The sequence below is a fragment of the Chiloscyllium plagiosum genome, unplaced genomic scaffold, assembly GCF_037043375.1.
Source record: "Chiloscyllium plagiosum isolate Xiang-an unplaced genomic scaffold, Cpla_swu_hap1 HiC_scaffold_39, whole genome shotgun sequence".
Classification (NCBI taxonomy): domain Eukaryota; kingdom Metazoa; phylum Chordata; class Chondrichthyes; order Orectolobiformes; family Hemiscylliidae; genus Chiloscyllium; species Chiloscyllium plagiosum.
This window is the reverse complement of record NW_028270177.1, coordinates 42,525,437-42,550,699: the sequence shown is the minus strand read 5'-3', so window position 1 is coordinate 42,550,699 and position 25,263 is coordinate 42,525,437. Positions and strand designations below refer to the sequence as shown.

Below are 25,263 nucleotides of genomic sequence, written 5' to 3'. Positions count from 1 at the left end.
TTAACCCTCCCTCACAGTTCGAGCAAACACCCCAACAAGGATAGAGGTCCTGATCCTGCAGAGGTGTGATCTATCCAAGTTGTACATGTTCTATCTTCCCCAAACTCAGTTTCAATGACTCAAAAATCTGAATAGATGTGTGAAATAGATGATTTTTAGCAATTAAGCTAGCTTTTAATTATAGATTTTGATTGAATGCAAATTTCACTAGCTGCCATTATGGAATTTGAAATCTATTCCTTAGAATATTAGACTGACACTCTGAATAACTAGTTACCACGATGTCACCTTCTTCCCCAGAAACTGTTTTTAGTTAATCTGTTCAAATATGTCATGACAAAAATTCCAAGATAGATATCTTCTGGACCAGACATACAGCCACTACCACAACATCACAGCTGCATCGTGACTCAGTGGTTCGTACTACTGCCTCACAGAGCCAGGGACCCGGATTCGATTCCAGCCTCAGGAGAATGTGGAGTTTGCACATTCTCCCAGTGTTGGCATGGGTTTCCTCCAAGTGCTCCGGTTTCCTCCCACAATCCAAAGATGACCAGGTTAGGTGAATTAGCCATGCTAAATTTGCCATAATGTTCAGAGATAGGTGGGCTAGGTGCATTAATCAGAAGTGAATTTAGAGTAATAGATTAAGGGAATGGGTCTGGGTGGGTTGCTCTTCAGGGGGTCGGTGTGACTTGTTGGGCCAAATGGCCTGTTTCCACACTGTAGGGATTCTATGAATTCTATGAAATGTTTCCAGCTCCCGAGAACCAGTCTGGTCCCAATGTACCAAGGATCTAAAGCCTGGCTTCCTGCATTCTCTCTCCTATTATGCATTCATCTGTCTTATCCTCCTGTTTCCAAATTCACATGCAATTGTAATCTGGAGATCATTATATTTCTAGTCATACTTGCTGATTTCCTAACTGCATTCTGAATTCTGATTGAAGGACTACATCCCTCTTTCTATTTATAATGTTGATACGAATGTGTACCATGATTGCTGGTACCATGACACCACCCCCAAAACCTCAGGTTGTTCTGCAGCCACTCAGTGACATCCTTGACCCTGATACCATCCTAGATTCATGCCTGTGCTGAAGAAACCAATTGCCCTAATGACTGAATCATCTATTGCTGAAGACCACTGCACAGCTTGGCCAACTCTGAAGCTATAGACTTGACTCTGGCTGCACTGTACAGATGACCCTTTACCCTCATCAGTATTCCACTGGTTGAACAGTGAGGTGCATTCAGGGAACTCTTGCACTACCTGCTTGTTTTTCTTTGATTGATAGGCACATATTCTCTCTCTATATACATACTCTTAATGTGGTACCCATATAGCTCTTATCCTCACGGATGCACTCCAGTGATGCCAGCCATTGCTCAAGTTCTGAAAACTGGAATTCAGGCTGCTGCACCGGATGACATTTCTTATACAAATGGTTACCCGGGACATGGGGAGAGTACTGAGGGTTCCACATCTTACAGGACGTACAGTCAAGGCTGGAGTGTACATTCTCCTACTTACCAATTAGTAACCAAATTACTGCTAATACAATTTACATCTACTAACAAATAGTGATACTCAACAATCAATCAATTTCATATTAATTGTCAATGTTAATAATCAATGTGCTGTACTGGACTGGAATGAACTTGGTAGCTCTTCTCCCTGGTGCTGACTGCCTCTGGTCCTCCTTTCATTCACAAGAACATTGGTCCTAGTGCAATTCAGGTGAAGACCATCTCAACAACGCAGCATCCACCTCCCCCAGTACTAGTGCTAGTGCCCCATGAGCTGAAATTCATATTTCCTAAGTAGAACATCTTTCCAAGTCAAACACGTAGTTAGCATCTATGTGGACCAAGACAGTTTAATCCTCCCCATCCCATTCTAAGCTACTCTCCAGCCCAGAGTAGATGTCCCAAATCCTGAACTTAGGGTCGGGAACCTGATCTTTACTCTCATTTTCAGCTGCATCCTCATGAATTAAACATGAGGAAAAGCATGAGGCAAAGTTAGGGGCTATGGAAAATTAAATTCAACTCGTATAGCATTTCTAATATATATATCACAAAGCAGTACACAAAGGTATATAAAAATAAAGATGAAGAGCCAAAGTCACACCATCCCAAAGGGCAGCTTGACTTCCTGGGAAATAATCACAATTCACCATATTATTCCCTTCCCTATTCTGCCCCAATAACATAGTCATACTCACTCAAACAGAATGATCTTGCACTCTCAGATTTACTTACTTTGTTTTCACATGACAACTTGGCACCCACATTGACCAATGTTCGAAGAATCCGGAGATGACCAAACCAGGCAGCCAAAAGCAGAGCGTTCATCCCGAACTACAGAAGCAAACGTACAGAACTCAGGCAAATGGGATCATCAACACCCTGGCCCATTTACACTGGGATTGATGCATCCACAGATTCACAATGATTAGAATGAACTCTTTTCTTATCTTGGCACAAAAATAATGGACTCTTTAGTCTGTGGCTATGCCCCCCACCCCGTGTTCAAAATTCCCCAGCCAGAGAGAACAACCTCTCAGTGTGTACCTTGACAAGCCCTTTCAGAAAACTGAATGTTTTTGTGAGATTAATGCTTATTCTTCTAAACTGATGAGTATAAGTCTAAATTGACAAAGCCATTCAAGAATTCACATTTGCATACTAAACCAAACCTATTGAACCATCCTTGTACTGTCTGCATATCTTCAAAATTGACACCAAACAACATTGAAGTACTCCAAATGTACTTTTATTAAAGGCCTGCACAATGCCAAAGACATCTTTATATGCATATCCCAATAATCCTCTAACAACAACACACCATTTGCCTTCCTAATTATTTGCTACATGGAGTCACAGAAACATACAGCACTGAAAAGGAGCTTCGATCCATCCAGTCCATGTCAACCTATTCACACTAATCCCACTTTCCAGCACTGTGCCTTGGTTGTTATGACTTTTCCAGTGCCAATCCACATACATTTTATAGGTATTGAAAGTAACCCACCTCAACTACCCTTCTAGGCAGTGCACTAGATTCCCAACACCCCGGGGTGAAAATAGTTTTCCTCAAAATACTTCTAAACCTTCAACTGTTCACCCTAAAATTATGCTCCCTCATTAATGACTCTTCAACTAATGGGGAACAGCTGCTCCCTATCCATCCTGTCCATGTTCCACACAATTTTATACATCCCAAGTAGGTCCCCTCTCAGCACACCCTGCTCTAAATAAAACAACCCGAGTCTATCCAGCCTTTTCTCAAATGTAAAATGTCTCATTGTAGTTAGATTGCCGGTTATTGGTGATGGTCATAGCCTGACATTTGTGGCACAAATGTTAATTGTCACTTGTCAGCTCAAGCCTGGATATTGTCAGCTCAAGGCTTGTTGCATTTGGACACGGACTGCTTCAGAATTATCATGCGCAGGAGGAGGCCATTCAGCCCTTTGAGCCTGCTCCACCATTCTTCACAGTGGGTGATTGTCCAACTCAATAGTCTAATCCTGCCTTCCCCTCATAACTTTTGATCCCATAACTTTTTGACCCTAAGTGCTATATCTAGCCACCTCTTGAATACATTCATTGTCCTGGCATCAACTATTTCTTGTGGCAATGAATTCCACAGGTTCATCACTCTTTGAGTGAAGAAACATCTCCTCGTGTCCATCATAAATGATCCACCCTGAATCCTCAGACTATGACTCCTCATTCTGGACATGCCTACCATCAGGAACATCCTCTCTGCATCTACCCTGTCTAGTCCTGTTAGAATTTTATAAGTCTCTATGGAGATTCCCCCCTCATTCATCTGAACTCCAGGGAAAACAATCATAACCTTGTCAGTCACTCCTCATACTTCAGTCCTACCATTCCTGGAATCATCCTGGTAAAACTTCACTGCACATCCTCAAGAGCAAGAGCACCCTTCCTCAAAAAAGGAGACCAAAACTGCACACAATATTCTCGGTGTGGCCTCACCAACGCCCGATATAACTACAACAACACATCCCTGCTCCTGTACTTGAAATCTCTCAGTGAAAGCCAACATACCATTTTCCTTCTTTACCACCTTCTGCACCTTCATACTTACTGGTGCACAACCAGGTCCCACTGCACACTCCCCTCTCCTAATTTACAGCCATTCAGGTTATAATCTGCCTCCTTGTTTTTGCTTTCAATGTGAATAACTTCACATTTATCCAAATTATACTGCATCTGCCATTGTTTTACCAACTCACCTAACCTGTCCAGATCATGCTGAAGGATCTCTGCATCCGCATCACATGCATCCTCCTACCAACTTGATATCAGCTGCAAACTTTGAGATGGAACAAAGAAAGGACAAAGAAAATTTACAGCCCAGGAACAGACCCTTCGGCCCTCCAGGCCTGAGCCAATCCAAATGTACTGTCGAAACCTGTCAGTCAATTCCTGAGCATCTGTATTCCGCTACTCTCCACCGACTCATGCATTTATCCAGTCACATCTTAAACTAATCTACCGTGCCTGCCTCTACCACTTCTGCTGGCAACACGTTCCAAATGCCCACCACCCTCTGTGTGAAGTACTTGCTGCGTGTATCCCCCTTAAACTTTCCACTTCTCACCTTGAAAACGTGACTTCTCGTTATTGAATCCTTCACCCCAGGAAAAAGCTTGTCTCTATCCACCCTGTCTATACCCTTCATGATTTTATAAACCTCAATCAGGTCCCCCCTCAATCTCCTTTTTTCTAGTGAAAATAAACTTAACCTACTTAACCTCTCTTCATAGCTAGCACCTTCCATACAGGCAACATCCTCGTAAACCTTCTCTGCACCCTCATCAAAACGTCCACATCCCTTTGGTAATGTGGCGACCAGAACTGTACACAGTATTCGAAATGCGGCCGAACCAATGTCTTGCACAATTTTAACATGACTTGTCAAACACTTTCTAAAAATCCAATTGTGCCCTATTGATTGGTTCCCCCTTGTCAACTCTATTAGTTATATCTTCATAGAACTCCAACAGATTTGTCAAGCATGATTTCCCCTTCATAATCCATGGTGACTCTGTCTGACACTGACACTGCTTTCTAAATGTTTCCTACTCCTGACCTTATGATGGAGGGATGGGCATTGATGAAGCAGCTGAAGATGGTTGGGGGTTGGACACTACCCTGAGGAACTCCTACAGAGATGTCCTGGAGCTGAGATGACTGACGTCCTACCATCTGGACCATCTTTCTGTGTGTTAGGGAGGACTCTAACCACCAGAGATTTTTCCCCCCCCTCAGATTCCCATTTTTTTAGATTAGATTATTTACAGATTAGATTACTTACAGTGTGGAAACAGGCCCTTCGGCCCAACAAGTCCACACTGACCCGCCAAAGCGCAACCCACCCATACATTTACCCCTTCACCTAACACTATGGGCAATTTAGCATGGCCAATTCACCTGGCCTGCCCATCTTTGGACTGTGGGAGGAAACCGGAGCACCCGAAGGAAACCCACGCAGACACGGGGAGAATGTGCAAACTCTACACAGTCAGTCGCCTGAGGCGGGAATTGAACCCGGATCTCTGGCGCTGTGAGGCAGCAGTGTTAACCACTGAGCCATTAATTCCAGTTTTGCCAGGGCTCATTGATGCCACACTTGGTTGAAAGTAGCTTTGATGTCACAGGGTTGTCACTCTCACCTCCTCTCTGGAATTCAGCTATTTTGTCCATATTTGAACCAAGGCTGCAATGAGGTAGTTCTGGCGGAACTCAACCAGGGTGTCACCGAGCAGGTGCTGCTTGATAGCACTGTTGATGACACCTTCCGTCACTTTACTGATGAACAAGAGTTGACTGATGAGGCAGTAATTGGCCGGGTTTGATTTCTTCTGCATTTTATGTACTGGACATACTTGGGTAAGTTTTCACATTATTGGGTAGATGCCAGTGTTATAACTGTACTGGAACAGCTTGGCCCCTCATGGGTCTGACTCTTTTCCTGGTTATTCACTTCCCCTTGATTCTCCCTAATCGTGCCTGCTGGTGGTTTCTTCATGCCCATCTTTGCTTTCTTAATTGCTTTCTTAAGGTGATGTTAGAATGTTTCCTCTTGTATATTCTATACTCCACTATAGCCTCTGCTGATGTAACACATAGACTAGTACTGCACAGGAACAGGCCCTTTGGTCCACATTGTTATGCTGAAAATGATGCCAAATGAAATGAATCTCTTCTGCCTGCCTTTGGTCCATATTCTTCCATTCTTTGCATTTTCATGTGCTAATTTAAAGGGTCCTAAAATGTCCCTATCATATCTGCCTCCACCATCACCTCTGGCAGCACATTCCAGACACCAATATTGTGTAAAAACTTGTCCCTCACATGTCATTTGAAGTTGCCTCCTCTCACTTTAAACGCATGCCTCCTAGTGTTAAGACATTTTAACTCTGGGAAAAAGATTTTGACTGTCACCCTATTTATGCCTCTCATAATTGCATAGACGTCTATCGAGTCTCTCCTCAGCCTCTGCTGCTCCAGAAAAAAACAACCCTAGCTTTTCTCGCATCTCCTTATCGCTCATTCTCTCTAATCTAGGCAGTATCCTGGTAAACATCTTTCACATCCTATCCAAAGCCTCTACATCCTTCCTGTAAAGTGGTGACCAGAACTGAATGTAATATTTTAGGTGTGGCCTAACTAAAGTCTTATAAAGCTGCAATATGACATCCTGGTGTTTCTACTCAATGCCCCAAAACATAAAGGCAAGCATACCTATTGCCTTTTTTAACCACCCTATCTACTTGTGTGGCTACTCTCAGAGAACTATGAACTTGAACTGCAAGATTCTTCTTTACATCAATGCTGTTCAGAGTCCTGCCTTTGTACTTGTAATAGAATTCTCTTTTCCTTTTTATCCAGTTGTGAATATTCCTAGCTATCCAGGACTCTCTTGACATGTTGTTCCTATAATCTACCCAAAAGGGAACGTTTTAGGAATGTGCTCTCCCCAATTCCTTTCTGAATATCTCCCACTGTTAGTACATAGAACAGTACATCACAGTGCAGTCCCTTCAGCCCACAACATTGTGCCGAACAATTATCTTAATGTAAGATCAACCTAACCTACACACCCCTCAATTTACTGCCGTCCATGTGCTTGCCCAGTAGTCGCTTAAATGTCGCTAATTTCTCTGATTCTACTACCACCGCTAGCAGTGTATTCCAAGCACTCACCACTCTTTGCATAAAAATCCTAGCTCGGTCATCTTCCTTACACCTTCCCACAATTACTTGAAATTATGACTTCTCGTGACAGCCATTTCCACCCTGGGAAAAAGTCTCTGGTTATCTACTCTAGCTTTGCCTCTCATTACCTTGTACACCTCTATCAAGTCACCTCTCTTCCTTCTCTCCAGGGTGAAAAGCCCAAGCTCACTCAACCGCTCTTCATAAGACAAGCCCTCCAATCCAGGCAGCATCCTGGTAACTCGAAAGCATCTATATCCTTTCTATAATAAGACAACCAGAACTGAACCCAATGTTCCAAGTGAGGTTTAACCAGGGTTTTATAGAGCTGCAGCAAAATCTCGATCCCCCAGATAATGAAAGCCAAAACACCATACACCTTCTTATCAACCCTATCAACTTGGGTGGAAACAGTGAGGGATCTATGTATGTGGACCCCAAGATCCTGCTGTTCTTCCACACTGCCAAGAATCCTGTCTTTAATTCTGCATTCAGCATTCAAATTCAACCTTCCAAAATGAATCACTTCAAACTTATCCAGGTTGAACTCCATCTGCCACTTTTGAGCCTAGCTCTGCATCCTGTCAATGTCATGCTGAAGCCTACAACAATTTGACATTATCTACAACACCAATGACCTTTTTTGCCATTGGCAAACTTACTAACCCACCCTTCCACTTCTTCATCCAAGTCATTTATAAAAACTACAAAGAGCAGAGGCCCAATAACAAATCCTTGCAGGTTACCACTGGTCATCAACCTCCAGGTAGAATACTGGGAGAATCCACTCCCACTCGCTGTCTTAATTTCACCAGCCAATTCTGTATACAGACAGCCAAATTTCCCTATATTCCACACCGTCTAACTTTCTGAATGAGCCTACCATGAGGAACCTTAACAAATGTCTTACTGAAATCCATATACACCACATGCACGGCTCAACCTTCACCTACTTGTCTCATCACATCTTCAAAGGGTTGTGAGGCATGACCTGCCCCTCACAAAGCCATGCTACTATCAAACTACGTTTTTCTAAATATTCATAAATCCTCTCTCTCAGAATCCTCTTCAGTACCTTGCTTGCCACAGACGTAAGACTGACTGATCTGCAATTCCCAGGGTTTTCCCAATTCCCTTTCTTGAACAGAGGAACAATATTCACCTCCTTCCAATCAGTGTACTACCCTCGTGGACAGGGAGGATGCAAAGATCATCACCAGAGGCACAGCAATCTCAATCCTCGCTTCCCGTAGTGACCTTGGATATATCTGGTCCAGCCCTGGGAACTTATCTATCTTAATGCTTCCCAGAATTTCCAGCACATCAATTTTCTTTATATCAATCTGTTCAAGCCTTTTAACCTGGTTCATGGTGTTCTCACTATCAACAAGGTCCCTCTCTCTCATGAATACTGAAGCAAAAAACACATTTAGGGCCTCCCCTACTTCTTCAGACACAAAGCACAAGTTCCCTCCACTATTCCCGATTGGTCCTACCCTCTGTCTGATCATTCTCTTATTCCTCACATACATGTAGAACGCCTTTAGGTTTTCCCTAATCCTTCCCATCAAGGCTTTTTTGTGCCCCCTTCTAGTTCTCCTCAGTCCATGTTTGAGTCCTTTCCTAGTTACCCTGTAATTCTCTAATGCTGTGCCAGATCCTTGCTTCCTCAACCTTAAGTAAGTTTCCTTCTTCCTCTTGACGAGAAGCTCCTCTGCCTTTGTTATCCAAGGCTCCTTCAACTGGCCATTCCTTGCCTGTCTCAGTGGAACAAAGTTATCCAACACTCGCAATAAGTGCACCTTAAGCGGCCTCCACATTTCTGTTGTGCATTTCCCGTAGAACAATTGTTCCCAATTTATACTCCACAGCTCCTGTCTAATAGCAGTATAATTTCCCATCTCCCAATTAAATGCCTTCCCATACAATCAGTTCCTATTCCTCTCCATGGATATGGTAAAGGTGAGGCAGTTGTGGTCACTGTCACTGAACTACTTTCCCACTAAGAGATCTGACACCAGGCCTCGCTCGTTGCCTAGCACCAAATCCAATATCGCCTCTCCCTATTCAACCCATCTTCATATTGAGTCAGGAATCCCTCATGGACACACCTGGCAAATTCAGCTCCATCCAGACCATCTGCATTAAGGATGTTCCAATCAATATTGGGGAAGTTGAAGTCACCCATAACAACAATTCTGTTACATTTGCACCTTTCCAAGATCTCTGCTGTCCAATCCGTTCTTTGGGGGAGGGTCTATAGAAAACACCCAATAAAGTGATTGCTGCTTTACTGTTACTGACTTCCACCTATTCTGACTCAACAACCTCCTTTTCTGCAGCTGTGATGCACTCTGATTAAATGCTACTCCCCCTCCTCTTTTACACACCCCACCCCCACCCCTGTCTTTTTGGGGCGGCACGGTGGCTCAGTGGTTAGCACTGCTGCCTCACAGCACCAGGGTCCTAGGTTCGATTCCAGCCTCGGGCAACTGTCTGTGTGGAGTTTGCACGTTCTCCCAGTGTCTACGTGGGTTTCCTCTGGGTGCTCTGGTTTCTTCCCACAGTCCAAAGATGTGCAGGTCAGGTGAATTGGTCATGCTAAATTTCCTTTAGTGTTAGGTGAGTTCGTTACAGGGAAATGGGTCTGGGTGGGTTACTCTTCGGAGGGTCACTCTTTGGAGGGTCGGTGTGGACTTGTTGGGCCGAAGGGCCTGTTCCCACACTGTAGGGAATCTAATCTAATCTAATCCCTGGAACATCTAGCAACCATTCCTGCCACTGTGAAATCCAAGTCTCTGTCATGGCCACAACATCGTAGTTCCAAGTACAAATCCATGCTCTAAGTTCATCATTCATATTCCTGACACTCGTTGCATTGAAACAGACACACTTTAACCCATCCCTTTGCCATAACAGCTGTATATTCTTCCTGACAGACTCTCTGCATGTTTTTTTAAGATTCCCTACAGTGTGGAAACAGGCCTTTTGGCCCAACAAGTCCACACCGACGCTCCGAAAGCTAACCCACCCAGACCCATTTCCCTCTGATTAATGCACCCAACACTATGGACAATTTAACATGGCAAATTCACCTAACCTGCACATCTTTCGGACTGTGGGAGGAAACCGGAGCATCAGGAGGAAACTCACGCTGACATGGGGAGGATGTGCAAACTCCACACAGTCACCCGATGCTGGAATCAAAGCTGGGTTCCTGGCACTACGAGGCAGCAGTGCTAACCACTGAGACTGCACCACCCCATTTCTGCCCATTCATTAACTATCCTCTCCTCTGATCTGTGGCTATGGTTCCCATTTCCCTGCCAAACTGGTTTAAATCCTCCAAAGTGCTTCAGCAAGTCTCACTCATTAAGCTGTTCCAATCTGCTATGGTTAGACCCTGCCTTAGTTAAATGAAATCTGCCTTCGCTCAATCTGAAACTGTTTTTTGCTAACATCTTTTATAAAACAAATTTAAATCATAGAGTATGCAGTCACTGTCATTGAAGTGCTCCTCCACTGCGACCTTTACCACCGTTCCAGCTTAATTCCCCAGAATTAGGTCCTAAGCGATCATTTGTTGGACTTTCTTCATGTTGGCATAAAACATGCTCCTTAATAAACTTCAACTCTGCCACTCTAAGCCCCTTTACATTATGAAAAAAAATCAAAACAATGGCACTTTGAAAAGGGACAGGCACAAAGGCAGCACATGGTCTGTGCAAGAGTCAGAGAGAGAGGAAGAAACCCACACTGCTAACTGACACAGCAATGAATTTGGGCAGTTACTGCTTTGCTGTTGAATTCTTGTATCGCTGGACATTGGAGTAGTCTGGGAAATTAACAAGCAATGAAATTCACAACTGATCTTGGAGGAATTTGTTTGGGAGAAGTTACAGCACAGAGACAGATAAGTAAATAGTTTTAAGTGTGCCCTTGCTGTAAGTCTGCAGTAGTGAGTAGAGTTGGTTCTTTCTCGATTATATGCTTTATTGAGATGTCTCTTGATTAAACTTAAAAATATAAGTTATAACTATTAAGTTAGTCTGAAGCAGCATTTTGTAGAGGAATAAGACAGTTTTATTTTCTGGGTCAGAAGATTGGAAGAAGCAAAAATGGTCCTTGTAGAGTGATCTGCTCTTCTTGTCAGATGTGGGAGTTTAGGGATATGATACTGAGGATTATATCTGCAATAAATGCCATTGGTTGTGAATCCGGTCAGATCAAATGGATCAGTTGGAGCGACAGTTAGAGGCAATGAGGAATTTACAAGAGCAAGGGAGTGTGATGGATGGCAGTTATAGGAAGGGAAAAAGTCGCAGATACAGTAACATAGATGGGTTAACTCCAGGAAAGATAAGAGAGGTAGTGCAGGAGTCTTTTGTGGCTATCCCCATTTCAAACAAGTATGCTGTTTTGGAAAACATAGGGGGTGATGGATTCTCAGGGGAACATAGCACAAACTGCCAGGTTTCTGGTAACAAAACTGGCTCTAATGCAATTAAGGGTATGTCAGGTTCCAAGAGATTGATTGTGATAGGGGACTCTCTAGTCCGAGGCACAGACAGATGCTTCTGTGGCCAGCAGTGAAAAATTAGAATGGGGTGTTGCCTCCCTGGTGCCAGGAACAACATCCTCCCTGGATGTTGCAGAGAGGCTGCAGAATGTTTTCAAGGGGGAGACAGTTCAGCAGGAGTTAATTGTACACATTGCAACCAATGACATCGGAAGGGAAAATGATGAAGTCCCGAAGGGAGAATATAGAGAGTTAGGCATGTCTCACAAACTTGAGTGAGTTTTATTTTTGAAGAAGTAACAAAGAGGATTGATGAGAGCAGAGCGATGGACATGATCTATATGGACTTGAGTAAGTTGTTCGACAAGGTTCCCCATGGGAGACTACTTAGCAAGAGTATATCTCACGGAATACAGGGAGAACTAGCCATTTGGATACAGAACTGGCTCAAAGGCAGAAAACAGAGGGTGGTGGTGGAGGGTTGTTTTTCAGACTGGAGGCCTGTGACCAGTGGAGTGCCACAAGAATCAGTGCTGGGTCCTCTACTTTTTATAATTTACATAAATGATTTGGATGTGAGCATAAAAGGTACAGTTAGTAAGTTTGCAGATGACACCAAAATTGGAGGTGTAGTGGACAGCGAAGGGGGTTACCTCAGATTACAACAGGATCTGGACCAGATGGGCCAATGGGCTGAGAAGTGGCAGATGGAGTTTAATTCAGATAACTGCAAGGTGCTGCATTTTGGGAAGGCAAATCTTAGCAGGACTTATACACTTAATGGTAAGGTCCTAGGGAGTGCTGCTGAACAAAGAGACCTTGGAGTGCAGGTTCATAGCTCCTTGAAAGTAGAGTCGCAGGTTGATTATGAAGAAGGGTTGGTATGCTTTCCTTTATTGGTCAGAGTATTGAGTATAAGAGTTGGGAGGTCATGTTGCGGCTGTAGAGGACATTGGTTAGGCCACTGTTGGAATACTGCGTGCAATTCTGGTCTCCTTCCCATTGGAAAGATGATGTGACACTTGAAAGTGTTCAGAAAAGATTTACAAGGATGTTGCCAGGGTTGGAGGATTTAAGCTGTAGGGAGAGGCTGAACAGGCTGGGGCTGTTTTCCCTGGAGTGTCAGAGGCTGAGGGGTGACCATATAGAGGTTTACAAAATCATGAGGGGTATGGATAGTATTAATAGACAAAGTCTTTTCCATGGGATCAGGGAGTCCAAAACTAGAGGGCATAGGTATAGGGTGAGAGGGGAAAGATATAAGAGACCCAAGGGGCAACTTTTTCTCACAGATGAAATGAACTGCCAGAGGAAGTGGTGGAGGCTGGTACAATTGCAACATTTAAGAGGCATTTGGATGAGTATATGAATAGGAAGGGTTTGGAAGGATATGGGCTGGGTGCTGGTAGGTGGGACTAGATTGGGTTGGGATATCTGGTCGGCATGGACGGGTTGGACTGAAAGGTCTGTTTCCATGCTGTACATCTCTATGACTCTATAATTTTCATAAGCTTACTGGGGGCAGATATTCGCAGGTAAAGTGACTATGTAACTAGTGTAACGGACAAGGCCTGACCACTCAAAACATTCTTAAGCAGTCAGCCCAGACCATAACTTTGCAAATTGTTTCGGTAAGCATCCAGTGAAAATTATCCGGAGTGAATTAGCTAGGCTGACTACCAGGTTTTAGAACAGACAAATATTTATTCACAAGATGACATAATGAAATACAAAGAACAGAATAAAGAACCCCAACAGAATTCAGTCTATCCAAACTAGACTTACTTATGCTGTTCCGAGTATACACAACAGTCCTATTAAGCAAACCCTCTTGAAACACAGTTAAAAAATGGAACACATGCTAAAGGTTGAAGTTAGAAGAGCAGAAGATGAGAGAGAGAGTTTCCACACAGTTCACTATTGAACTCCCAACTATTTGTGGACTGAACTAAACTGCTCAGCTAGAGAGCTGACCACTCTCTTTTCATTATACAGGTTACTTCTAAAACATGACCACTTTGGCCTGAAGTCTCATCTGTTTACATATAAACAAAAAGGCTTCTCAATACCCTTTAATCTCTATACCAAACCAGTCTAATCAGCACCGAGAGCAGTTTATTACACCTCTGAAAAAAAACCAAGGACATAGTATCCTTGAGAAAAGGAACAACTTTTAGACAAAAGAGACTAGCTTTGTGACAGCTGGAAAATGGGAAGCCTTCAGAAATGAGATAATGAGAGTCCAGAGATAGTATATTCCTATTAGGTTGAAAGGAAAGGCTGTTAGGTACAGGGAATGCTGGATGACGAAAGAAATTGAGGGTTTGGTTAAGAAGCATATCTCTGGTATAGACAGGATAGATCAAGTGAATCCTTCGAAGAGTATAAAGGAAGTAGGAATATATTTAAGAGGGAAATCAGGAGGGCAAAAAGGGGACATGAGATAGCTTTGGCAAACAGAGTTAAGGCTGTACAGGACATTGGTTAGGCCACTTTTGGAATATTGGGTGCAATTCTGGTTTCCTTCCTATCATAAGGATGTTGTGAGTCCAGAACTAGACGGCATTGTTTTAGGATGAGAGGGGAAAGATATAAAAGAGACCTAAGGGGCAACTTTTTCACACAGGGGATGGTGCATGCATGGAATGATCTGTCAGGGGAAGTGGTGGAGGCTAGTACAATTGTAACATTTAAAAGGCATCTGGGTGGGTGCATGAATAGGAAGGGTTTGGAGAAATATGGGTCGAGTGCTGGCAGGTGGGACTAGATTGGGTTGGGAAAGCTGGTTGGCATGGAAAAGTTGGACTGAAGGGTCTGTTTCCATGCTGTACATCTCTATGCCTACTCCAATTAATGTTGGGAAGTTGAAATCCCCTAATATAATTACCCTTTTATGATGTTTACTTATCGAAGCGAATTGTCTACATGGGGTCTGCTCCTCTATTGCCTGCTGATAACTTGGGGCCTCTCATACACTTCCAGCAATGTGGCAGCCCTCTTTTTACACCTAAGCTCTAACCACTAAGCCTCATTTGAAGACTTTTTCAAGATAGCATTCCTCCTTAATGCAGTAACTGACTCCTTAATCAATAATGCAATACCACCTTCTCGTTTACACCCTTCCCTGTCTCACCTGAAGATCCTATGTTCCAAAATGTTGAGTTGCCAGCACTGCCTCTCCCTCAACCATTTTTCTGTAATGGCCAAATATCACAAATCCATGCGTCAATCCAACCTTAACTCATCTTGCTTAACACAAACATGCCTAGCATTGAAGTAGAGGCCATCCACCCTTGCCTTATTCTCTTGAAATTCAAGATGGCTGAACTCTCTCTGCCTCGCTTCATTTACAGATGTACTGCATCCACTACCGCTGCTGAACAAGTTTAAACTCCTCCAACTGCACTAACAAATCCTCCTGCAAGGTTATTGCTTCCATTTTAGTTCAGTTGCAGACTGCCCTGCTTGTAGAGGTTCCACCTTCCCCAGAAACAGTCACAGTGATCCAGAAGTCTAAACCACTCCTTCCTGCATCAACTCTCGAGCCAACATTCATCTACCCTATTCCTCTACTTCTCTTCTTGCTAGCATGTGACACCGGGCATAATCCAGAAATTAAAACCTTTGAGGTCCTGCTTTTTAATCGACTGTCTACTCTGTGAATTCTTGATGCAAGACCTCATCCATCGTTATACCTAAATCATTGGTACTAATGTGTGTCTCTGTCTTGTCACCTTCCATCTTCAGATGTCCAGCAGCCATTTAAGTGATATCCCTGACCCTTGTTCCAGGGAGGCAACACGCTATCACATCTGTGGTCACACAAACGCCTGTCTATTCCACTAACTAATGAATTCCACTAACTAACTAATAGGGGCGGCACGATGGCACAGTGGTTAGCACTGTTGCCTCACAGCGCCAGAGACCCGGGTTCAATTCCCACCTCAGGCAACTGTCTGTGTGGAGTTTGCACATTCTCCCCATGTCTGCGTGGGTTTCCTCCGGGTGCTCCGGTTTCCTCCCACAGTCCAAAGATGTGCAGGTCAGGTGAATTGGCCATGCTAAATTGCCCGTAGTGTTAGGTAAGGGATAGATGTAGGGGTATGGGTGGGTTGTGCTTCGGCGGGGCGGTGTGGACTTGTTGGGCCGAAGGGCCCGTTTCCACACTGTAAGTAATCTAATCTAATGCCCTATTACTATTCTGCCTCCTTTCTTCTTCCTCCCCTCCTATACATTCAAACCACTTGTGGTGCCAGACGCTTGGCTCTATCTGCACCCCTTGAAGAACCAACATCCTCATCAGCTTCCAAAATGAAAAATCAATTTGCCAGCGGGATCACAGGGGACTTTTGCAATATTTGCCTTTCTCTTGGACTGACTGATGGCCACCCATTCCATTAGGCTGCTGTGTGAGCACCTCTCCAAATGTGCAACCTGCAAAATTCTCAGCTTCACAAATGCATCAGTCTGCAGGCTAACTGCAGACTGGGTGCAGCTGCACCTGGAATATTGTGTACAGCAGTGGTCATCGCATTATAGGAAGGATGTGCAAGCTTTGGAAAGGATTCAGAGGAGATTTACTAGGATGCTGCCTAGTCTGGAGGGAAGGCCTTACAAGGAAAGGCTGAGAGACTTGAGGCTTCTTTCGTTAGAGAGAAGAAGGTTGAGAGGTGACTTAATTGAGATATATAAGATAATCAGAGGGTTAGATAGCGGCAGAGTGGCTCAGTGATTAGCAGTGCTGCCTCACAGTACCAGGGTCCCAGGTTCAATTCCAGCCTCAGGTGTGTGAAGTTTGCACATTCTCCCTGTGTCTGCATGGGTTTCCTCTGGGTGCTCCGGTTTCCTCCCACAATCCAAAGATGTGCAGGTCAGGTGAATTGGCCATGCTAAATTGCCCATAGTGTTAGGTGCATTAGTTAGAGGGTCTGGGTGGGTCACTCTTCGGAGGGTCGGTGTGGACTGGTTGGGCCGAAGGGCCTGTTTCCACACTGTGGAATCTAATCTAATAGGGTAGACAGTGAGAGCCTTTTTCCTCAGATGGAGATGGCTAGCACAAGGGGGCATAGCTTTAAATTGAGGGATGATAAATATAGGACAGATGTCGGAGGTAGAAATAGTAGGGGCATGGAATGCCCTGCTTGCAACTGTGGTGAACTCGCCAACTTTAAGGGTATTTAAATGGTCATTGGATAAACATATGGCTGAAAATGGAATAGTCAGATGGGCTTCAGATTGGTTCCACAGGTCGATGCAATATCAAGGGCCGAAGGGCCTGCATTGCGCTGTAAAGTTCTATGTCTGTGTTCTAACTGCATACTCTTTTTATGAATACATCTAGGTTCTTCTAAACATCAAGGTGGTAAAAACAATGACTGCAGATGCTGGAAAACAGAGTCTAGATTTGCAATGTTGGAAATCTGAAACAAACGTAGAAAACATTGGAGCAACTCGGCGGGTCTTGGAGAGAAAAAAAGTTAATGTTTTGAAGGTAATCTGACCTTCCCAAGGGTATTTCTGAAAATGGGTCATATTGGGCAAGAAACATTAAATCTGTTTCTCTCCCTACAAATGCTGTCAGGTATGCTGAGTTTCCCCTGCATTTTCTGTGTTTGTTACAGTGTCAGTGGCTGTGCTGATTTAGTGGGTAATTGCAGAACTGCCATAAGGGAAGAGTTAATATGACCTACACTGTCTTGATCATCCACTGAGGCATTGTGGTTGAGAAGAAATTTCACAGCCTGTTCATGTCCAGCCCCAGCTGCCCAGTGTAGAGCTGTTCGGCCTATCTGAAAAACAACATAAAGATGATTAGTTGCCCGTACTGCAGCTCTCATCAATACTCCCTTTGTTAAACAAAAATCAACAGGATTAGAAAATGGGGCATTCACAATGGCATACTGAACTCCACTCCCACCTTGGCACTGCCCCCTCACCTTCTTTTCCAAACCTACCATGTCCAAGTCTACAGTTATAGCCTACTCACCATCGGCACACAAACCAATCCAATTTCCTGCACCCAACAACTGTCAAAACTCCAGAACTAATCCAAGCTGCTGTTCCTAATTCACTCACCCTGGCTCTCAACTCAAAAGCTTGAAGATCCAATTTACAAACTGTTACAATTAATTCCAACTTCTTCATATGTGCCATCAAGGAGTGTGGTGCTAGAAAAACACAACAGACCAGGCAGCATCCATGGAGCAGGAGAGGCGACGTTTCTGGCAGAAAATTGATTCTCCTGCTCCTCAGATGGTGCCTGACTGGCACCATCCTAGACCTCCTAGACCCTGATCTCCAGCATTTGCAGTCCTCACTTTCTCCTTCCTCATATGCTTGACAGGTTTTGATTTACATGAATTAGAGCTGTCACCAGTCCTGGGGAAACACTCAGACATCCAGAGCAGTGTAAAGGACAAAGTCCCCAGTTCTGAAAGCATTGTAAAGAGCCAAGACCTCAATCTAAGACAATGGAAAAAGATTTTGCTGTAAAAGCTGCTCCTTTTTTTGAGATATTTTCAGTGTTGGAGCTGATTTCCTCGAATTCAAGGAGCAGTTATCACTGTTTTGTAAGCTGTTACATTGTCTTGAAACTTTGGAAACAAAAAGGTGAAAACAACAGCACTTTAAAAAAAAGAAAAAGGGAGACAAAGGCAGTGGCCACATGGTGGGAAGTAAATCAACATAAAACTAAGCCTACACTGCTGTCTGATCTAGCAGCGAACCTTCACAACTACTGCCTCTCCTGTTTGATTTTAAGTACCTCTGGAGTTTGTCTAAGAAAAATAAACAAACTAGACAAATTCACAGCTGACCTTGCAGAAATCTGTGTGGAATAATCACAACTGGGGAGCAATTCAGTGGCGAGTTTTTATTTGTAATTCTACAGCAGTAAGTACATTGGGTTCTTTATGATTATATGGTTTTACTGAGATCTGATTTTTTATTCAACTTTAAAAATATAAAACATAGATAGCAAATTAGCATGGAGAGTGTTTTTAGAGCAATAAGACTGTGCTAGTTTCTGGAATGTTGACCGTTAATGTGCAAGATGGTGTGATGTAGAGTGATGTGCTATTCCTGTTGGATGTGGGACATTAGGAAGTGTTTCCATGTTACTGACGATTATGCCTGCAGGAAGTGTATTTGGCTGCAAATCCTATCGGATCGTGAGAATCGGTTAGAGTGGCAGAAAGATGCAACAAGGAATTTACACGATCTAGGCAGTGTGATAGATGCAGTTATAGGAAGGGAGGTAACTGAAGACACAGTCAGGTTGATGGGTTACCTCCAGGAAAGGTAGGAGAGGGAGGCAGGTAGTGCAGGAGTCTCCTATGGCTTTCCATATCTCAAACAAGTATGCTGTTTCAGAAAATATAGGGCTAGATTGACTCGCAGGAGAATGGAGCACTGACAGCCAGGTTCTGGTACCAAGACTGGCTCTCATGTAACGAGGGAAAAATCAGATTCCAAGCGATCGACTGTGATAGGGGATTCTGTTGTCAGAGGCACAGACAGATGTTTTTGTGGCCGATAGTGATACAGCAGAATGGTGCGTTGCCTCCCTGGTGTCATGATGTGTTGGAGAGGGTGCAGAATATTCTCAAAGAGGAGACGGACCAGCAGGAGGTCATTGTTGGAACTAACAACATAGGAAGAGAAAAGGACAAGATTCTGAGGGTACAATATAGGAAGTTAGGCAGGAATTGAAAAAGGTGGTCCTCGAGGATAGTAATATCTGAATCACTCCCCTTGCCACAAACTAGTGAAGATAGGAATAGGAGGATAGAGCAGATGAATGTGTGGTGAGAAGCTGGTGAATGGGTAAAGGATTCACATTTTTGGATCATTGGAGTCCCTTCCCAGTCATAGACTGGGACTGTGATAGTCGTAAGGGCTTGGATGGACATGAATTTGCTAAGTGTGTATAAGAAAATTTTTTGCTATGTGGATGCACCTACTAGAGAAGATGCAAAACTTCACCTACTCTTGGGAAATAAGGCAGAGCAAGTGACTCAGATATCAGTAGGGGAGCACTTTGGGGCCAGTGACCATAATTCTAATAGTCTTAAAATAGTGATGGAAAAGGAAAGACTGAATCTAAAAGTTAAAGTTCTACATTGGAGGAAGGTCAATTTTGAGGGTATTAAGCAAGAACTTTCAAAAGTTGATTGGGGGCAGATGTTTGCAGGTAAAAGGATGGCTGGAAAATGGGATGCCTTCAAAACTGAGATAATGAGAGTGCATAGACAGTATGTTCCTGTTAGGGTGAAGAGCAAGGTTAGCAGGCATAGGGAATGATGGATGACTAGAAAAATTGATTTGGGCATGCCGCTGTTGGACTGGGTGGACAAAGTTAAAAATCACACAACACCAGGTTATAGTCCAACAGGTTTATTTGATAGCACTAGCTTTCGAGGCACTGCCTCTTCATCAGGTCGCAGGAGCAGCACGTTGAAAGCTAGTGCTTCCAAATTAACCTCTTGGACTATAACCTGTGTTGTGTGATTTTTAACTAAATAAATGAGATTGTGGTGTAGAAAAAGAAGGAAGCATACGTCAGGTATAGACAGCAGAGATTGAGTGAATGCTTAAAGGAGTATAAAGATAGTAGGAGTATACTTAAAAGGGAAATCAGGAGGGCAAAAAGGGGAGATGAGATAGCTTCGACAAATAGGGTTAAAGAGAATCCAAAGGGGTTCTACAAATAAATCAAGAGAGAATAGGGCCCCCTAAAGATCAGCAAGGCAGTCGACATGTGAAACTGCAGAAGATGGGTGAGATACTAAACAAGTATTTTGCATCAGTGCTTGCTGTGAAGATGAATATGGAAGATATGGAATGTGGGGAAATAAATACCGACATCTTGGGCCGGCACAGTGGCTCAGTGGTTAGCACTGCTGCCTCAGAGCACCAGGGACCTAGGTTCGATCCCTGTCTCGAGTGACTGTCTGTGTGAAGTTTGCACATTCTCCCCTGGTTTCCTCCGGGTTCTCCGGTTTCTTCCCATAATCCAAAGATGTGCAGGTCAGGTGAATTGTCCATGCTAAATTGCCCGTAGTATTAGGTGCATTAGTCAGGGGTAAATATAGGGTATGGGAATGAGTCTGGGTGGGTTACTCTTCAGAGGGGGGGGTGGACTTGTTGGGCTGAAGAGCCTGTTTCCATACTGTAGGCAATATAATCTTGGAAAATGTCCATATTACAGAGATGGTGGTTCTTGACATCTTAAAATGCACAAAGGTGGATAAATCCCCAGTATGTGATCCCCTTGAACTCTGTGGGAAGCTAGTGAAGTAATTGCTGGGCCCTTGCTGAGATATTTGTATCATTGATAGCCACAGGTGAGGTGCCAGAAGACTGGAGGTTGGCTAACAAGGTGGCACTATTTAAGAAATGTGGTAAGTAAAAGCCAGGGAATTATAAACCAGTGAGTGTGACATCGGTGGTGGGTTAGTTGTTGGAGGGATTCCGGAGCGACAGGACTTACATGTATTTGGAAAGGCAAGGACTGATTAAAGATAATCAACATTGCTTTATGCATGGGAAATCATGTCTCACTAACTTGATTGAGTTTGTGAAGAAGTAACAGAGGACTGATGAGGGAGGAGCAGTGGCTGTGATCTAAACTGACGTCAGTAAGGCATTTGACCAGGTTCCTCAAGGTAGACTGATTACCAAGGTTAGATCAAACGGAATACAGGGAGAACTAGCTATTTGGATACAGAACTGGCTTAAAAGTAGAAGACAGAGGGTGGTGGTGGAGGGTTGCTTTTCAGACTGGAAGCCTGTAGTCAGCAGTATGCCATGAGAATCAGTGCTAGATCAACTGCATTTTGACATTTATATAAATGATTTGGATGTGAACATAGGAGATATTGTTAGTAAGTTTGCAGATGACACTAAAATTGGAGATGCCATGGACATCGAAGAAGGTTACCTCAGATTACAATGGGCCTACATGAATAGTGCCAGAAGACTGGAGAATAGCAAATGTTGTTCAAGAAGGGGAGTAGACAACCCTGGAAATTATAGACCTGTGAGCCTTACTTCGGTTCTGGGTAAAGGGTTATGAGAGACAGGAGATATAATCAGCTAGAAAGGAATAAGTTGATTAAGGATAGGCACCATGGTTTTGTGAAGGGTAGGTCGTGCCTCACAAATCTAATTGAGTTCTTTGAGAAGGTGACCAAACAGGTGGATGAGGGTAAAGAGGTTGATCCGGTGCATATGCATTTCAGTAAAGTATTTGATAAAGTTCCCCACAGTAGGCGATTGCACAAAATACAGAAGCATGGTATTGAGGGTGATTTAGCAGTTTGGATCAGAAATTGGCTAGCTGAAAGACGACAAAGGGTGGTGGTTGATGGGAAATGTTCATCCTGGACTTTAGTTACGAGTGGTGCACCGCAAGGATGTGTTTTGGATCCACTGTTGTTTGTCATTTTCAAAAATGACCTGGATGAGGGCATAGAAGGATGGGTTCATAAATTTGCAGATGACACAAAGGTTGGTAGAGTTATGGATCGTGACGATGGATGTTGTCGGTTACACAGAGATATAGATAAGCTGCAGAGCTGGGTTGAGAGGTGGCAAATGGAATTTAATGCAGAAAAGTATGAGGTGATTCACTTTAGAAAGAGTAAAAGGAATGCAGAGTACTGAGCTAATGGTAAGATTCTTGGTAGTGTAGATGAGCAAAGAGATCTCGATGACCATGTACATAGATCCTTGAAAGTTGCCAATCAGGTTGATCAGGTTATTAAGAAGGCATACAGTGTGTTAGCTTTTATTGGTAAATAGATTGAGTTTTGGAACCATGAGGTCATGCTGCAGCTGTACAAAACTCTGGTGCAGTCACACCTGAAGCACTGCATACAGTTCTGGTCACCTCATAGTAGCAAGGATGTAGAAGCTTTTCAAAGGGTTAATAGGAGTTTTACTAGGACGTTGCTTGGTACGGAGGGTTGGTCCTATGAAGAAAGGCGGAGAGCTGCCAGAGGGAGTGGTGTAGGCTGGTACGATTACAACATTTAAAAAGCATCTGGAAGGATATATGAATCGTAATGGTTTAGAGTGATATAGACCAAATGCTGGCAAATGGGACTAGATTTATATAGGATGCCTCGTTGGCATGGACAAAGGTTCTGTTTCCATGCTGTATATCTCTACAACACTAAAGACGCAATAAAAAACAGGAGGAGGAGACTATATAGCCTATCAAGACTATTCCAAATTCAAGATGACCACAGCTGTACTTGGATTTGGACTCCATCTTCATAACTCCTGGTAGCTTGCTTACCTGACAGATCAAGACTGTCTACCTTGACTTTAGATATATATGAAATAGTACATTCAATGATAGTGCATCCACAACCCTTGAAGGTTGAGAATTCCAAAAATTCACACTTCGTTGGCTAAAGAAATTTCTCATCTCAAAATGAGCATGGGTGAGACAAGAACATAGGAACAGGAGTGGGTCATTTAACATGTAATGTCTTTTCTGTTATTCAACATAATAACTTAATTTTTTTTTAATTTCAGGGTGTTCAGCTTTGATAGTTGAACATGCTCCAGTTCTTATGGCTCAGTATCATAATCTGTTTCATAAGGCATTTAATATGCAGCGTGGGATCTTTTATGACATTTAAGTGCTTTTATAAATATAAATTGCTGCTATGTATTTAGGAACTTGGACCAATCAGTTTAAATCCTCCTGTAACCTAACACCTTCCTCCTCACTGTCAACCACCAGGGCCAATCTCTGCATCATCTACTAACTTAACTATCATCCCCTCCATATTTTCATCTGTGTCATTTATGAATATCACGAACAATAAGAAACTCAATGCTGATCCCTGTTGTATGCCACTGCATACTGGGCTCCAGTCACACAAACAGCCTTCTACCACTATCCCTTTCTCCTGCCCCTAAAACAATTTTGGATCCAACTTGCCAAGTTACCCTGGATTCCATGAGTTTTTACCTTCTTTCTTAGTTTCCCATGAGGGACTTTGCAAAATGCCTTGCTTATAAATTACATCAACTGCCCTATCCTCATCCAAACGTTTGGCTACTTCCTTGAAAGATTCTACTGGATTAGTTAGACATGACATCCCTCTGACAAACCATTGCTATCTTGCAGACCATCTTTCTCTTTTTCTATTAGAAACTTATAAAGTATGGTATTGTGGTTGCTATCACTAAAACACTCACCCACTGTCACCTTGAACACCTGTCAGCAACATTTCCAGAATTAGGTCCATCTCTTGTATGGTTATCAACATGTTTTTACAGGAAGTTCTGTATATATTTCGAGAAATCTGCCCGCTCTAAATTCTTTATATTACGATTATCCTAATTAATATGGGAGCAGTTCAAAACTTCTAATATAATGATCCTATTATTATTTTTATATACCTTAGTGAATTTGGTGGTAGGATGAAAGAAAAAATTAAAAGTTTCACAACGGTACCTCTGCACCTGCACCTATGCACTCTAGTCTTTCTCTGCCAGTCTCCAGATTTCCTTTCAGTCACCGGCTTTGTGACATTCTAAGGCAAAGTTCCTCATCATGAAGCTCATGCTCCAGCAATGTGTGCACAAAACACATACGTCAATATGTTGCACAGGTGGCCACACAGAAACAATGTACAATCACATTTGTACCTCTGCCATAATCAAGAGCAAGTTTATTCATTCTGTTGTTCCAATCATATTCTGTTCTTTTTTAAATGTTTAAAGTGTTAATGTTTCTATTCTCTTTTCCTGCTGGCAAGATAATCCACACAAACATATTGTCAGATTAAAGCCTCGGCTTAGGAAAATTTCAGATCATTAAAGGAACTTAGTCAGCTTTACCAGTTATCTTCTGCATGCTGTGATGAAATGTCTTATCCCCAGGTGTTTTCAAACCAGAAAAGTTATGTCAGGGTAGAATATATCTACAAATGTAATATAGCAGAAACAGCTACTTTTCTTCAAGATTTATTGATATCAGTAATCAGAATCCGTCACTACACTGATGGGAAAAGAACACAGGAAATCAAGCCCATGATCCATTTGAATGACCAAATTAATTACCAAGTTGGTTGAATTGTCTGACTTTTGCCAATATCTTTGATAGAAGAAACTCACGCCAGTTTCATCAAAAAACAAGAAAATAAAATTATAAACAAACATATCCTTTAAAGAATGTCAAAAATGGATTGTTAATAGCTAATATGTAACCCTAAACTATATCCTCTTTAAATCCGAGTACACATACATTAATCGAGAAATGAATGGACATTCAAGATGGATGGTAACACAGAATTACTGTGATTGGCAAACTTGGTCAAAAAGGAAAAAATTTTGTGGATCTAAAGATCAAAGTACCAATGGAATGAGGTGACTTTCTCAACAGTTTGTTTGTTTTTTGGCAATGATATCACACTGACATCACATAGCTGCAATCCTCAATTACGTATCCGGTCAAACGGACA

General features: G+C 42.9%; 1 protein-coding gene across 4 annotated transcripts in view; it reads right to left on the bottom strand.

Moving 5' to 3' along the window:
• Window positions 1-25,263, bottom strand: part of ankdd1a (ankyrin repeat and death domain containing 1A) — a 293,056-nt gene that overhangs the window by 236,643 nt on the left and 31,150 nt on the right. For all 4 annotated transcript variants that reach the window (XM_087981356.1, XM_043677683.2, XM_043677679.2 and 1 more), the window contains exons 3-4: window positions 17,470-17,568; window positions 2,266-2,364 (exon numbers count right to left, since the gene is read on the bottom strand). In XM_087981356.1, coding sequence (XP_087837482.1) covers window positions 2,266-2,364; window positions 17,470-17,568 — 198 coding nt within the window. The remainder of the gene's footprint in view (window positions 1-2,265; window positions 2,365-17,469; window positions 17,569-25,263) is intronic.